Genomic DNA, 16,857 nt, shown 5'->3' with positions numbered 1-16,857 from the left:
TAAGTGCATAAACAACTGAATTAAACAACCTACTAAAGAAATTAAAAAGTTACAGAAACAAAGATACATGTAAATATATCACATACCTGTGAAATGCCACCAACATGGCAAATGGTGCTCTGTATGCCTGTAAGATGAATGGTAATAAGAGTATGAGATGAGAATGGTAAGTAGGAAGGCACCAAAAGGAAAGCAAGTGGCCACAAAAGAACATTTGAAGTACTGGTAAGTTTTGTTTATTTTCAATTTGAAAGTAGCCAGGTACTGACTTATGAGTATTCCTGGAGTGGTACTGGTACCCGGGTCCCGTCTTCTAATGACAACCCTGTAATCAACCCAGCTAGAACTCAATGTTAAGCCCTTTTAAGTGCATTTAATTACCTTTATTTTTCAAAGTCTTGGAGTTTTCTAATAACAAGAAGGAAACATTTAATTCCTGTATGAGACTTTGTCCCGCGACAATAGAAAAAAACTACATCTGTCCAGATTCAAAAGTTGTCACATCTGCATGACTTTCCCCCAAAAAACTTGATTTATTATTGATTTATTACATTTTTTTTAGGGGTTTTGTGAACGCCAGGGGGGTCTTGTTGAATTTACTAAATCTTTATGTGGTCTGAGGGCATTCCCCTAAAAACAAATTGAAATCGAGATGCCTTAAATTGTGCTGAAATGTTATGTTTTGCAAGAAAGAGTTCTGTACACTCTCTACATGTGACAGAGGTCTGATGAGGTTTTTAGGGGATCAGGCTAGGTGATGTCCATCTTTTAAAAAAAATGGAAAATAGCACCGACCTGGTTTGGAGACATTGGTTTTTGCAGTTGCGTGTCCAAGTTCCTTTTAACACTGTTCAAATTTTTTTTTGGGATTATTGTTTTTCCGAGTTTATCAGACTCAGATATCAAAATTGTTTATTGATGCTACACACTTAGGGTCAGTTCATACTTACTTTAGGGGTGTAACCCTTTGCTGGTACAGGTGCTTCTGAGACATCTGTTTAAACAGCGAAAGACCACAGTTAGGTCAAAGGTCATGTGTCAGGTAAGAGGATGAGTCCATGAGAATTGTGAGCAGTGGCTTTAACAATCAGAGCCATTTTGTTTACTGTTTTTGTCAACTAAGTGCAAAACTGAACTTGGTGGACATAGCTTGCCAAAATATAAAATATGATTGAATTTTCTTTACTATCAGCAGTAAGGACAACATCCAGTCTGAGCCCCCCCCAAAAAAAATGGAAACTTTTTTCAAAGGGCCCACAGTATGAATAAAAAGGTACCACTTCAAACTACTTTTAGAATCCTGATTAGAACCTTACCTTTCAACTGGTGATTTCTTCTTGTGGCTCCCCTGTGAAGCACAACAGCACAGTTATCGCAAAGAACCAGTGGTGGCTGGCAATCAACACAGAACTGTGTAGCTGCATTCTCCTCACAGTCTTCACACATTCTTTGCTTCTGAGGTGCTCTCCTACCAGCTCTGCCAACTCCATTGGGTCTCTTACCCCTGTTATTACCTCTACCTTTGCCACCTCTGTTGCCTGCACCTCGAGTCCTTAAAATGGTAATATAGCCATGAGTGAGATAAGGCACCTATAGTAGCCTCATTTACACATGCCAAGTGAGCCTCGCAGCCAGAATTTAATATCCTGACCTCCGCTGTGGGAGGGACAGTAGCCTAATGGCTAGTGCAATGGATTACAGATCAAGTGGGTTCAAGTTGTGTTGTGTTCTTGGGCAAGACACTTTGCTCCCACATTGTCTCTCTCCACAACCACCCAAGTGTCAGGGTGTTCATTAGGCATCGGAGATCAGAGAATTCTCCCGCTACTACGTAGAATTCTCCGGCTAAATTCCAAAGGCCTGTACCTATTTTTTTATTAAGATGTGAAACCTTTAGAAATCATTCTCCGGTTTAATAACACTACCGTCGCTTGCATCTAAGCGTGAACACGTGTCGCCGAAACATGATCTAATTGGGTATCAAACGTGGCATGATTGGTCATCAAACGTTTGAAGTTTAGCAGACCGTAATGGCAACTTTCGCGCCGAAACTTCAACAATTCCGGTTTCGAAACAGTCGAAATGGCGGAAAGATTGGATATCAAGACTTCCTTCGACAAATTGATCCTGATCTGTGTCGATATGCATTTGCAGGTTCACTTGAATCACTTCTGGTGCAAAGTTTCGCCTGTTCTCAGTGTTTATGGTGAGCATTTTGAGCGTGAAAGTTGTCGTTACAGTCTGCTAAACTTCATGTTCATGACGAAACATGCCATGTTTGATACCCAATTAATCATGTTTCGGCGGCTCATGTTCACGCTTAGATGCAAGCGACGGTATTCTCCTGCTATTACAATTCTTAATGTAAACCCTGAAGTGTATTCAATAAATAAGTGCTGATGGCTTTACAGTGATCAAAGGCTTTTTGTAGGTTCATGGCAATCAGAGCATTGGTGCATTTATATTAATAGGCCATTTCCGAGTTCCCTTTTGCCTCTGTTTCAATACGAGTCTACGTGCGAAACCACTCAAATGAAAATGAGTTTGATTTGCATGAAAATGGGCCTGTAGGTGAAACTCATTTTCATATGAATGGTTTCGCACCTAGACTCGTTTTGAGACAGAGGCAAAGGGTAACTCGGAAATGGCCCATTCTGATTAATCTTTTTTAATGTTATATTAAAAACTAAAGCATATTGAGATGTTTAATTTAAATTGTTTAGTGCAATGTTACATTACTTACTGAGGTTTATTGTCCTGCTGCAAGCTCACATTGAGGGAAAAACCACAAAATTAATGAAATTTCATCATTTTCAACCTTGTGTACGTACTGTAATAAGCTTTCCATTTTGTGCTACTTATTTTCATGCTTATTTGGTGTAAAGAGGGTGTTCTCTATCAAGCATCAATTGAAATATTTCTCTCCTCAAAGCTCATAATGGATGTTTCAATTGGCCTGCAGTAAAAGTCAAAATTTAATTTTCATTTATCATAAAGCAAGGTCATTTTTTTCTGGGTGGGTGAGACTGTTCTTACCTCTCAACTTCCCCATCTCCATCATTGTTACCTCCATTATGCTGTTCTTTGCCATTTCCATTTGATTCTTCTATAATAAATTTTGTATTAATGAAAACAATAAATTAAATACTAATTAATTATTTCACTTTGTTGGTAATTTGAGGTTTTTTTCTTTATATTAGATTAGATAATGAATACTGCTAATGAATATTTGAATACATGTACACCCTGGGCTTTTTATCTGAAGGAATTTTGGAATATATGGGTTTCCTTTCTACAGGGATGTTGCATCTAAACAATTTTAGCTGTAAGAGTTCCACATGAAACTCTTAACACAACAATTTGAAACACAAACCAAGTTCTGCAGTCATTAACTTATATCATGTCTGAGCATACTGTATGGGCATAACATAGTCATAACTGAAAGGAGGGGAGGGAAGGGAGACCCAAATAATATAATCAAATGTTGATTACATAATTCAATGCCCCTTACTTGAAGTAAGTCCTAATTTCACAGCCTGTCTACGAACAAAATGACCAATAGAATCTCTTTCATGTACATCATTCTGTTCATAATCGTCTTTCAGCCGCTGCAGGGTATCTAAGGTTTGTTGGGACATGTGAACTGGCTTTTTGCCAGCTGTTTGAAGATGTTCAAATAGCTGATCCAGCTCTTCAAAGTGTGGAGGCTGCTGTCGTTCTCGACTAAAGAAGGAAAAGGCTACACTTTAGTTTAACATTATTTAGGATTAGGATGTGATCTGTTAGAGATGCCGAACAGTACTAATATTCCTCATGAAATGCATGCCTTTATGGAAGATGTGCCCTTGTGGAGGGTGTGACCTTATAAAAACTGTGCCTCTGTCCTTGCATACATGTATAGAGGGCATGTCTATATGAAAAGGCAACCCTCATGGGAGGTATGTTCTTTTGAAAATAGTGTGCCCTCGCAGATGGTGTGTGCCTATAGAAGGTGCACCCTTGTGGAAGGTGTGCTCTTGTGAAAAATGTGTCTTTATGGAAATGATATTCTTAAGCAAGTTGTACATGTGTCCCCATAAACAGGACTTCCACTGTGGAAGGTGTTCTCTTTTTAAAGGTGCACTTTCAAGGTGTCCCATCATATTGGAGGTGCCTTTTTATTGGTGGACTGTGGCTATAGGTGTGTCCCATTGTGGGAGGTGTCTCAAAGTTGACTAACTCACTTGTTTCCTCCACTAAAGAGAATACCCAATGCCATGTACTTCTGAATCAAAGATTGTTCCAATCCTCTAGCAGCCCTTGGATCATCTGCACGATTGGCGGCATCTCTTTCCACTTCTCGCAGTCTATAGTAGATGGCAGCAGCCCAAAGAGGGTTGCTTGTTGTTTCCAAAATAGCATCATTTTGTATATTGTAAAAACCCACAGTCCTGTTATAATTCCACACAATGACATCATTATTACTTTATTTATGGTATCTATAACAAAATTTATGATTTCAGTTGGCTTTGTGCACACCTATTTGTCACCTACATAATTACCGGTAATGTGCGATGTTGGAGTGTCCAATTTGAGCAACTTAAAATTGGATACCTATAATTGGACACCTACCCCATTTGCAGGTTTTACTCATTAAAATCTATACACATGTCAAAATCACCGGTTCTGATTATCTTCATATTAACTTGATGAATTATTAATGAGTTTGAGCAGTAACAATCTATAACTTCAACAACCACCCACCTCAAAATTTTTACCACTTCTCTAAATTAAGTGAAAATTGTGCTATATCTGTAAGGATACTAGATATAAGAAACAACAACTTCCAAGATACCGTCAATGGGGACAGCTCTAAACAAATCTTACCTATCATCAGCTAAGACCTCGTAAGAGCCATCCTCTTGACGAAAATATAAAGAATCGATCTTTGCTGCCCTGGCTTTCTTTTTAAACTCCTGGCAATTAAAATACATAGATCTTACTGTAAATCAGGGAAAGAGTATCGTTTGACATAACGGTACACATATGTGTAGGATTCAGCCCAATGATCCTTAGTTATTTCATGTTGGGCCACAAATGCAGCAGACACTAGAAGACTCAGTATTTGAGAATAGTTGATTCTATATTGTTAGTCTTGTTTTATTGTGGTGTTCCAGAAAATATCCATATCCCCCCACCCCTGCCAGGGAAGGTTTTTTGGGTTTGAATCCCCTCACCCCTCTGGAAATTCCAGTTTAGCCCCATACTTTCTTTTAAAATTTGTGGACCTCCTGTCCACCCCACAGCATGGGAAATTCTCATTCCATGCAGAGTGGAGAAGGGGTGTAGGATGGGTCTATGATGTGGAAACCATACACAAGCTTTATATGCGCTACACTTTAGCTCACATTCAGAAGTATTTAGTGTAAACAAGGTAATGTAATGCACCTATCAATGTTTGCCCCAGGATGGGGGGGGGGCGGGCAACCCACGGGAATTTGACATTGTAAGTTCTCCCAGGGTAGGGATTTTGACATCTAAAATGGTCGGCTGGGTTAGAAATTTAAGAGGAGATATGTGAAATTTGACATTCACTAGGTGCCCAGGGGTGGGAAATTCAACTTTGGATTCCAAAAAATTTCAAATTCTCCTGAGGTTGCTCCCCCCTCCCCCCCCCCCCATCCTGGGGTAAACCATTGATAGGTGCACAAGTCAGCCAAAATTTCTGTCAAAAATTGTAGAGACACAACCTGTGATTGAACCGTGGCCTTCTTTTATGGCCTAATTTGTAGCAAGCTTGCGTTCACTTGCATTTTGTTATAATTTCGCTGGAACAAGTTGAATATTTGCAGGACGTAACAATCGATAATTTCGATATCTAATCGGTTGCATACTAATCAATCGACAGATATCGAAATGATCAAAGTGTCACACAATTTCTTGTATTATCGACTTTGATCGATTTAAATCAATTTTATCGACTGCGATCGACAAGTATCGGAAATACAAAAAACTGTGGCAAGACTACAGTTGCCGCGACATACTAATGAAGCAGGATTGGTTATGCCAAGACTTTATTTTACCGTTTTAACACTGTAATTGGAAGCACGAAACCTAAAAGAAATTTTAAATTTGGTTTTGTATTTGCTCGTTTTGTGTTTCATTCGTACGTCAATCTTTGTTATCGACTTTTTCGTATCATTCGGCACTTGATTTCGACTCTTTCCGTTCGACTTTGATCACTTTTACGTCCTGATATTTGAGGAGACCCTACTCGCCAGTTGATGTGGGTGCGCGCTTTACGAAAGAAAAGACCTATCCTTGATTTTAAACATCAGAAAAAGGGTCTTAAGAAGTGTTTAACATTTAAACCTGGGGCTTTAAATATTTTCTGATCTTCAATTCAGCTCAGTGTTTTTAATGACAAACAGCATCAAGCCCAAGCTCACCTCCTTGACTTGGCCAACTGAAAACACGCGAGGATCTGCAAATTCCACAAATACCAACGCCTTCCCAGCCTTTGAAGGATCGTATTTTTCTTTGTTACGGATGTAAAGTCTCATTTCTTCTTTGTCCTTTCTCACATTTCAAGCAAAGCTGCCTTAAACCTGTGAATTTACATTTCCATAACAAACAAACTGCAATCCCTTCCAAGTTCCCGCTCCTCGCTGTGAAATTCAATATCCGCTTATCATTGGGTCTTTTCTTACGAGAATTTCAATTGGCTGTTTTTTCACGCTTCAACCAATCATATGTTCTGTTAGAATATAACTCATCCCCAGTCTTTCTGGTGTGGAATCCTGCCTTCCATTTTGTTGAAAATTACCTAATCGCCTGTATCGACAATATTTTTACCACACTGTACGTAAAATGAGTGCAGTAAGGGTAATTTGGGTGCGATTTCTAGGGCAGATCGAAGCAGCATTACCTCGTAAACTCGTTCCGTTTTGGAAAGCTCCGGCCGGTAAGTATTTCCTTTAGACATTTGTAGTTTAGTTTGACAAAAAAAATTTCGCACATCCTGCAGCGATTTCGAAACCTGCGTCAGAACGCGTTTCACGCGTACGTCGGATTTTGGAAAGAAATGTTCGGTTCGGGTTCTAAAACAACGTTTGTCCTTTGTCAAACATTAGGGTTTCAGTGATGTAAATTACTGCCATAAGTCAATTTTTTGTCTGCGTTAGCGCTATGTTGTCAGTGAACTTGCGACCCGCAGCCAGGTTCCACCACTGATTGTGGAATTCGGTAAATTTATAGGATTAGGATCTAAACATAAGTGTACTGATACAATGCATGTGATGTGTGCTTAAGCGTATTTGTTCCTGGTTGTATTTAAGTTTTCTAAGCAATCAAAAAAATCAACTCTAATATTTTCTTGTGAAAAAAAAAAAAAATTGCCAACCGCACACATTCACATATGTCTGAAGGGCAAAGTTCATCAGTTTGATGAACTTTTCAGACACAGTTTCAGTCATATTTCTAGGTGAATCGTGGATTAGCATGACTCCTTTTTATCGGCGGAAACAAAATGTTCGGTTATTTTCTATTGAAATAACTTAGCATAAAAACAGCTAGAATCAAAATATAGCAAATCAAAAGCCCTCTGGGCTTAGTGTCTTGTGACTCTTTTCAGAGTTTAATTTATTTGAAAATAAACCGCTTTTCACGTCTATTTATTGCTTGTAAAGATGTCGAAAATTAAAAAGCGTGCATCTAACATAAAGAAACATTTAGACTCCTCACCCCTAAAATTTAAACTAAAACTAAAGCTACTTTTGTCGCTCGATAAAAGTTGTGACATTCACAACACGATATACGAAACTCTTGATTCACTTGTCAATTCAGAAACCTTTGTCGTGAATGCTTGCGCTGAACTTCACGATTTCACAGTTAAAGATAAAAACAAAGGTTTATTCCAACTACAAAAGGTTCTCACGCGGAAGGCTTAAAATCAAACTAAAAAATATATATAAGATTTGGGACCTGAAAGACAACAACACCGAATTTTCGATCAAGTGGTTCATTGTCACGAGAGCAAGCGCTTACAGGGGAAACCCGTCACGCTGCAATTTGTGTCTGACGGAGAAGCTCTGCATACTATCAGCTGACAGATCCACCTTCTTGAACAAAAGATCTGAGTTTGTTACCAAGTGCAGGCACGAAAACAAGTACTACACGGCCAATCAGAGACAGGATCGTTCCAACCGTCCTCTATGAACGTAGTTTAAATTGTATTTCACCGCATCTAACGACACAGTCTGATGATCGCTTCGTGCGTGAAACTCTGAGTAACTGTCTGTGAAGTTTCTATCTTTAATTATTGTATAAGATTACATGCTTAAAGTTTTGAAATCGATGCCTTAATAGTATCCATTCCGATCACAATCACGGTAATTAAGCGTCCATTTTGATTCATACTAATTGATCGTTGCTATTTCTGTCAGGCGGATAATGTTTGTACTTATTATTGTCACGCGACTTGTTTCCGACACCTTATCAAAAGCAGCCGAAAGTAGGCTTGACTTAAATTCAAAGTACACTCCAGCATGTAGCCGTTGAACAGTTATAGGACTCCGATAACAGCACAAAAAGAATACAGACACACACAGATTCATAAGCATTTATCTGTCACAGATAATTCTTAAATATCTTAAAAAGGTCAACAAAGTCACAGATTCTCCTTTGTTGTTTTGTGCCTGTGACTGATAAGAACGTTTTCAGCCTCACGTTTCAATAAACTCACGCACACTACCAAGCAAAGTTTCATGGTTGACCTGTTGCGTGTGTCTTCGAGTAATACTCAAATTGAAGACACACAAGGAAAATAATGTCCACGGGATCAGTTGTTTTGAACTAGTTTAATCAGCACAAATTCTAACTTGCCTAAGCTAGCTAGTCAACTGAAGTAAAGGCACACATGTGGTTCGACTACTACGGTCTATTACATCTTCGAAATCGGATCTAATCAAAAATGGAAACGGCAAAAAAAGGTTTTCCTGACATATTGTCGGTCGACATACCTACAGTTCTGTACGGCGCAATCCTGTTTAAGACATGCTTTTCCCCTATTGCTGTACCAAAATCATAAAACACATTGTTCTCACGAAACGGTAGCTATTATCTGATTGACTAATATGACTAGAATGGTGGGAATCTCGTGTGATTGCTTTTATCACTAAGAAAAACAAACAAAAAGCTTAAAAATAAACGCAACTGTCAGTGTAAACAGCATCTGCAGACCTCTCAAGTCTCACGATTTTGTCCTGAGACTCACGGTTTTCACTTCAATCTCACGACGAGAAACAGAAATCTCACGAAAAAACAGAGTAACAAGTTATTTGATTAGCGCCTGGTTTTAGGACTCTTTTAGTTATTTTTGTCCGTCAGTTGATCAATCTCCCGGTTTTTACTGAAATCTCCAGATTTTTTTACCTCAATCTCCAGATTTCCAGTGCTTTGAGGTTGAGAAGTCTGCATCTGTTTTGTTTAAATCTGATGATCGCATTTTTCGGCATTTACTAAAAAAAGAAAATTTTGACATGGCGGGGAAAATATTGACATGGCGGGAAAATTCCGCGGCCTCAGAAAGCAAATACGCATGGAATGCACCTTGTCCCCTGTAGTATTATCTTGTGTCGTCATGACGTAGTCATGACGTCACAAGACAAAAAGGGATGACAATAAGAAATTAGTAAAGCATCCTTGTATTGCTATGCAGTTGGGAGGATGAGCATCCAGGCCACATTTTAAAAAACCTCCAGCTACATGTACATACAGGGACGGCATAACATTTTTCCAATTTGGGGGATTGACTAGTGACTTAAAGTTGGGGGGTTGGGCTTAAGAGACTCTACTCTTAGTAAGTCTTTATTTTTCAGAAATATTTGATGGGCTAAACCACTCCCCCCGGCTCCGCCCTCCCTGGCATATCTGACATTTTGGACTGATGTCTCATAACAGTAACATTTTTTACAGAGCTTTAAGGTAAATTATATGTTTAATTTCTTTTCAGGGCCTCAAACCATCTTTTTCTGGGCTCCAGCTTTCAAATGGGTAAGGATTGCATTTCTATAATATACATCAATATTGATGTACCAGTATATATCACCTTATGTCCAGAAGATTATTTTTAGGCAAATTAAAGTTTTTTCAATTTATAATTGTTTCATTAAAGGGTCTTGTATTTGCTGGAATCGCCGATCTTGCAAGGCCAGCTGATAAACTCAGTCCTTCGCAGTCCACTGCCCTGGCAGCTACAGGTAAGTTCAGAGTTCAGACAGTCACACACATACATACATGGCTGTATGGTTGGTAATTCTAAAGATTTTAATTAAATTTTACATTTTCATTCTCGACTGCAGTTGATAACGCAATCTGAGATGAGTTTCATCTTGCAGTGACGTCTCAGTTATAGGACAATACAGGTTCTCAACTTTTGTCTTGTCCCCAGTAATGATCCCACAAGTTATTACAACATGAGAGTTGTCCCAGACTTCTTGTCATTCTAAAGTCACTGTGGTGAATGAAAATTGGAGTGGAAGCAGCGGTGGTGCAGTAGAGAGTGCTTGCCTCTCACCAGTGTGATCTGGGTTTGAATCCTAGATCTGGCATCACATATGAGTGGAGTTTGTTGTTGGTTCTCATCCTTGCTACTGGGGTTTTTCTCAGCGTTCAATGGTTTTTCTCCCTCCACAAAAATCATCTCTTTAAATTCAAATTGAATCTGGACCAGTGTCCCGGATAAGTAAAGCACTTTTTTCTGTGCTTGTCTAGAAGCTTGACACTCTAACAACGTTATATTATGTATTTTATCCAAACACTGCATCAGCATGCAGCACAACAGATGCCAATTTAATTTGTCATTTTGTTGTTGCAGGATTGATATGGGCTCGATACTCAATGGTGATCATCCCTAAAAACTGGCTGCTGTTTAGTGTTAACATTGGTCTTGGAATCACAGGAATAAATCAAGTTTGTAGAATAGCATAGTATGTATTGTATTGCTGCATTTTTAGTAACTTAGTTTTAGCAACAACCATGTAGTTTTACTGTGGACATGACATTCATATTGATCTAGATTTTTCTTAGAAAGGCAATAATAATCATGTATACATGTACATGAGTGCATACCATACCAACCAACCCCATCTTCTACTCCACCACAAGTTATTAGGTAAAGAAAGTTGTCAACTTGGAAAATTGATGTACATGTAGCACCACACACGTGTATACACCTGATTGAAGAAACGTTGACCCATGAAAAGCATAAACCATGAACGATGCGACCCAAATGATCTCTGGGAGTCGAAAAAAAAATCGTCGCCTGTGACAGAATAAACATTTTAATAAGACAGTTTGCATAAATCATGCTCTTTAAGCTCTTAAAGAAAAAAATATATTATTTATAATAGGATGGAAGTATTACTTATGCTTATTAATGCTGTCTACCCAGAATCCCATTCGGTCTTATCGTTCATGGTTTTTGCTTTTCACAGGGTCAACGTTTCTTCAATTTGGTATATGTACTCTGAATTCAGACTAGTTGAAATTATTGGGTTTTTTTTGTTTTGTTTTTTTTTTAATTATTATTATTATTGCAATACTGACATTACTTACAATTTTACTTACAACTGCTACAATACTAACGTTATTTACTAGCGTTACTTACAATATTGACGTTATTTACAACACTTATCACTTAACTATCAACACTAACTTGCTCACAATACGAAAAAATCTTACAATACAACATAGCTTACAATTGATTGTAAGCAATTGTAAGCTAATTGAAATTATTGTTGATAATTTTATCCTTTTATATTTTCAGTTACAGGTATTCACAAGATAAATTGAAAGAATCAAGTGAAGAGTGAAAGAACTGTTGTACGACAACAATTAAATGAATGGGTGTGGTGGTGTTAGGGCTTGAGAGAGGCATTGCAAACTACTGGCCTTGGTTGTTTAAAGGATGGATAATAGGGAGCTTTAGCAAACCACGACGGCAACGTGAACGAGAACGTCACCAAACAAAAGGTTTACTGATGAGCAGAATAAAAGCCCTGCACGTGCGTTTTATTTCTCAACGTTCTCTACAAAACAACAACGTCAAATAACAAACTGTTCTGCGTATTTTAAAGAGTGTGAACGACGTCGGCTAAATTTTCGATTTTCTTTTTGATGATGAACGCTTTCTGACATATTTAGCTCCAGCTTGTTCCTAAACCAATAGATACACTGAATACATTTGGATAACAGCGAGATTTTCAAGTAAAATATAAATTCATCTTGCACCAGGCGTTGTCATCGGCGTCGCCGTCGTTATTGCTAAAGCTCCCTAATGCTATCCACCAGATACATCACTTTGCAGTGGATAGCACACATGGATGTAGCTAAGAAAACGCTAAGCTGCCTCATCAACAAGCCCAGCTGGCTTTTCTGGCCTTGGCAGCTATAAACGTTTACCTAAGTCTTTGTTTTCATGTAAAATGTCAGCCGGATTTAAGTTCTCTTTCAGCTGGTGAAATAAGCCGGCAGCCAGCCCTTAGCGACAACCCTGAGCACAGTGTGTCTTATAACAGTTATCCACTGGATAGCCAAGTTGTCCAGTGGATAACTTGATCTATTCTTTGAACAACCAGCCAATAAGCAAATTATGTATGGGATTGATCAAGAACACATAATTGCTAATAATGTAGGAGCTCCATAATATTGAAATGTACTGCTAAATAATTATCAGCCTGTCTATGGGCTTTCACAGACTAAGTAAATTTTTGTCACAAATATTCCTCAACTTTTCTATTTCTCACCAACGTTGTTACTTTTGCTTATTCATCTTTGCGCTAACCTACCGGTATTTACTTGTAAATAGTCACTTCTGACCAGCCACTGAGATCATCCATTTGCATTTATCAATAACTACCATCCTTTACTTTAACTTTGTTGAAATTACACATAGAAAACTTCAGTTTTTAGAGTAAAAATACCTCCCCTGCTTTGTACTACTTCAATTGCTGGGTTGTAGCTGACGTCACAGCGGCCATGCTTGTGGACAAGAACGAAGCGTTTCCCTCCCCTAACTAAACTAAACTCTTTCATCATGCAAATTCCACAAAAACATTTTTTATTGTTTTGTCCACCAACATGGCTGCCTTGTCACGTGGTTACAAGCCAAGAATAGCAAGGAATGACGAACTCGTATGTAGGAAACATTTTTGAAAACAAAATGGTTTTTAAAGTTCATTAGGAATAAAATTAAATTTTTATTTAACATAATATATTTATCTACCCTGAGGGTTATATTATCAATATAACAAAAACAAGACTTTATGCAAGTGTATCGTGGTTGCAATAAATATAAATTGTCTTTCAAAAATAAATTTGTTATGGGCAATTCCATGTCATGGACGTTACAATTCAGACTAATTTTTAGAACTTTAAACTTGCATTGTCTAAGGATGAAAACAAGTTTTAAAACTTTTCATTGATGTACAAGTCTGTGCACCTTAGTGTGTTAATTTGATTATTTCTTTTTTTCAGTTGACTTATTTGTGCCAGAGAAATATTGAGAAAAACGACTCTCATGGACGTTACATAAAAATCAACCACGTAATTTAGTGCATTAGCATTACTTTAAAATTCCTGTGAACTTTCAAGCATTTTCAAAATATCTTCTCCATGTCAATGTAGTTTAGTGATTGTGTTAACTGAAAATTTTGTTTTCACCTCCATTATCTTTCACAGTTTTTCTTTGAGACTAAAAATGTCACGTCATGGACGTTACAAAAATTGTCATGGACGTTACACTATGTGAATTCTTCTTCAAGTTTACCAAATAAATTAACTTTTTTCAATTGTTGGGCTCTATCATTTGAAGTAAAACAATATTTCTTGGCAGTTGGAAATGAAATTATCTTGCTAGTTAATGTAAAACCTGTGGAATGCTCATTTAAATTTTTGAGGACATTTCACGTTCCTTACATGACATATTAACCTGCATTTTCAGCAAATTTCTTTCCACAAGCTTGCTGTTTATCAATCCAAACCTGTTTTTTGGAAAAAACTACCCACTGCTATACCGCCTAACTATTTTTTACCTTTTCCAAAGACTTTGATAAAGTTTTGCCTTTTTTTCAACATTTTTGCAAAAAGTGTAACATCCATGATATGGCGTCCATGACCAACTTCAACTGCACTTAGTTAAAAAATGTAACAGTTTACCAGAGTTTTGTTATCATCAAAATGTTCACTTTTGATAAGTTACAAAGCAGCAGAATTTTTTTAAGAATCCTTCAAATAATAACTTAAGGAGAGAAAAAAAATGCACAAAATTTCATGGACGTTACGTAACGTCCATGACAGAACTTCACATCGCTGTTGCTATTTTTTAAAAATATTTTGGATGAAGTCTTTATCAGTCATTTGTCAACACAAATGAGGGAATATTCCTAATATAATTGTTTGAATTCATAAGCATTTTGAAAGTATGATTTTTGTAAGTTAAAAATGTGCATCACAGACATTGTAAATTATTAAGAAGGTAAACCCGTACTTTGGGGACCCCCCTAAAAACACTGTTGTCACAGACAAAGTAAAAGTTGTTTTTCTGTATACTATAACATGTCTACAATGCAGCACAGGTAATTATTCCATCTGAAATATCTTTTGAAAAATCTTGATTTTTACACCTCTCATGTGGAATTGCCCTTATACAGACTCCTGCATGTCTTTCCTTTCTGGTGGTAAGAAATGGGTGATCATACTGTTGAGAACTTAGTAAAGAATAAAGTTAAATAAACTTTAAGTAGGTATGTTAAATTCAATTTGTTTTGATAGCCAAACTGCATGCCGGAGGTAAATTTATGAGCTTGCTTAAGGGAAAAAAATAATTATGGTTGCCACAGACATCAGTTTTCAAATTTTCCTCACCAAATAGATACAAAATGTCAGATATGGTAGTGGCCTTCAGCCTAAACAAAAACACCACTAAGATCACACTGACATAAACTGTTTCTTCCAGCCATCAATTGTTTGAAATAAGCAGCCATATATTCCGATTTTCCTAGACTTTTCTTCAAAATGTCAATCTTCCCTGACTCAAAATAAAATTTCCCGCCTTTTTCCTGACCTTGAAGAATATTATTTTTTCCTGACCAGTGGCAACCCTGAATTCAAGATGAAGTTCTGCCCAACACACTTGTAAAAACCAGCTTTTATTAGCTTAAGCCACGCTCAGTTGATCACAAGACCACCTATTTGTGGAGTGTTAAATTCACTGTAAAATGAAAGGAATCACACAGTCACAGTGTTACAAGGTAGATTACAAATACTGTCGCAGAAAAAAAAAAAACGTATGTGATTTTCATAGGTAATGGCGGAAGCCCTTTTTTCCCAAGGGGAAGTGGATGTTGACTGTAAAGACTACTCCATTTCCATCCTTGCCACTGTTTTATTGATAGTCACCCACATTTCCTAATGCAATGGGCTTCTTTAAAAAAATCATTCTGAAATCAGATGACAATATTATCATCCCTCCCCTTTAATATTGTTTTCTCTAAATAACTTAAAGTGCAGCTTTCACCTTGCACGAAACATTTATAACAGTTGCTGTTTGAGCTCCAAGCAAACTTGTACTGTAGTGGGATCCTCACAATTTCAAGACTTAGTGTTCCAACTTGACTTGAAATGAGCATGAGTTTTAATTTCCGGCTGTGAAGCTTGCCAGATTTTCAAGTTACTCCAGCCAGTCATAAGCGCTGGTATTTCAATTTAAAACTTGAACCAGTACACCAGCTTCATTTTTCTGCTGTTTTCTGACTTGCTGATTCTGAACTGGAGGAAAACCACTCATCATTCTTCCCACCACCCTTATTTCTTGGTATTCTCCAGGACTCAAAATAGGACACCAATTTTCCATCCTTTGTGGGAAGAATGCTCTTCATTTTTACCCCAAATTCTTTTGCCTAAGGAAAAAAAATTGTACAGGTAAGTTCTTACAGTATCCACCAGATACCTGTTTTGCAGCGCTTGACATTGGTTCCATGTCACACACCCCCCCCCCCTACCCTGGGGGGACTCCCATACAAAAGGGGCGGGGATGCTTGTCGTCTCGCTTAGGGGTGGAAAATTCGAATTTGGTTTCACTTAGGGTGTTGCAGACAAAATACCAATATTTTTTAGCAGTCAAGGTCCCGTTTAAGGTTGCACACAAAGAAATATACAAATATAAATTATATTTTCAGTATTTAAGTATCTTTTAGGGGTTCAAGGGAGTCACGCCCAAATTGGTCTCTTTTCGGGGTTCTTTTCAAAATCTTCAAGCATCCCATCCCTTTTACATGGGAGTCAACTCGGGTTTTCCAGTCTGTGGCAAGTGAAGCAATTTGTGCCATTTGCTGCTGGGGTGCTTGAGTAATGCTTGCTCTATTTGGCCAGTGAACCATAGCCTACCTGCAGCCGTCCCATATAACCTTTATCGGATAATGGATTAGTTTGATTGACAATGTCACGTGACAAGACTGGTGGTTGCAAATAGATCTGCAGCATGAAACAAAGGAATAGCATTTTTTCTTACATCCTTAACTCCTAGAGCAGTCTTCACTCCTAATACCAGAAGGCCAACGCCGCTCACAGCAAGAACAGTGCCCCAGCCAAGCGCCCTGACAGCCAACTTTACCCCTTCTTGTTGGCGCTGATCAAAAGATCCTGGACTTCTACGACGCGCTTGTCCGATGGCATAACCAAAGCCACCAACCATCGACGCCAACGTCACTCCAGTTAAGAATAAGGCTCCTGGTAGCACATTTGCCGTGCTAACAATTTCAGACGAAGGACTGTTCTCAAGCAATTTTTTGTCACCTTCGTCCGCCATTTTGAAATTTT

General features: G+C 38.0%; 3 protein-coding genes across 4 annotated transcripts in view; 1 reads left to right on the top strand and 2 right to left on the bottom strand.

Moving 5' to 3' along the window:
• LOC144658928 (uncharacterized) overlaps positions 1-6,644 on the bottom strand; it is a 30,981-nt gene extending 24,337 nt beyond the window's left edge. The window contains exons 1-8 of one of the 2 annotated variants that reach the window (XM_078519432.1): positions 6,429-6,644; positions 4,867-4,955; positions 4,224-4,430; positions 3,512-3,723; positions 3,037-3,106; positions 1,317-1,552; positions 951-994; positions 87-127 (exon numbers count right to left, since the gene is read on the bottom strand). In XM_078519432.1, the coding sequence (XP_078375558.1) occupies positions 87-127; positions 951-994; positions 1,317-1,552; positions 3,037-3,106; positions 3,512-3,723; positions 4,224-4,430; positions 4,867-4,955; positions 6,429-6,542 (1,013 nt within the window). In that variant the 5' untranslated portion in view covers positions 6,543-6,644. The remainder of the gene's footprint in view (positions 1-86; positions 128-950; positions 995-1,316; positions 1,553-3,036; positions 3,107-3,511; positions 3,724-4,223; positions 4,431-4,866; positions 4,956-6,428) is intronic. The other variant, XM_078519433.1, reaches the window with a different exon arrangement.
• Positions 6,645-6,782: 138 nt separating this feature from the next.
• Positions 6,783-13,360, top strand: LOC144659024 (mitochondrial pyruvate carrier 2-like). The gene is made up of 5 exons (XM_078519557.1): positions 6,783-6,943; positions 9,992-10,032; positions 10,154-10,238; positions 10,856-10,967; positions 11,807-13,360. The coding sequence occupies exons 1-5, from the start codon at positions 6,850-6,852 to the stop codon at positions 11,850-11,852; spliced, it is 378 nt and encodes a 125-aa protein (XP_078375683.1). The 5' UTR covers positions 6,783-6,849; the 3' UTR covers positions 11,853-13,360.
• A 2,052-nt stretch (positions 13,361-15,412) lies between these two features.
• Positions 15,413-16,846, bottom strand: LOC144659023 (transmembrane protein 242-like). Its single transcript, XM_078519556.1, has 2 exons — positions 16,550-16,846; positions 15,413-15,938 (listed from the first exon to the last, which is right to left on the bottom strand). Exons 1-2 carry the CDS (start codon positions 16,844-16,846, stop codon positions 15,771-15,773), a joined length of 465 nt encoding a protein of 154 aa, XP_078375682.1. The 3' UTR covers positions 15,413-15,770.
• Positions 16,847-16,857: the final 11 nt, after the last annotated feature.

Source organism: Oculina patagonica, chromosome 6 (assembly GCF_052425735.1).
Source record: "Oculina patagonica isolate OP01 chromosome 6, crgOcupat, whole genome shotgun sequence".
Lineage (NCBI taxonomy): Eukaryota > Metazoa > Cnidaria > Anthozoa > Scleractinia > Oculinidae > Oculina > Oculina patagonica.
The sequence above is the reverse complement of the archived record's forward strand: the minus strand, read 5'-3'. Positions and strand labels throughout refer to the sequence as shown.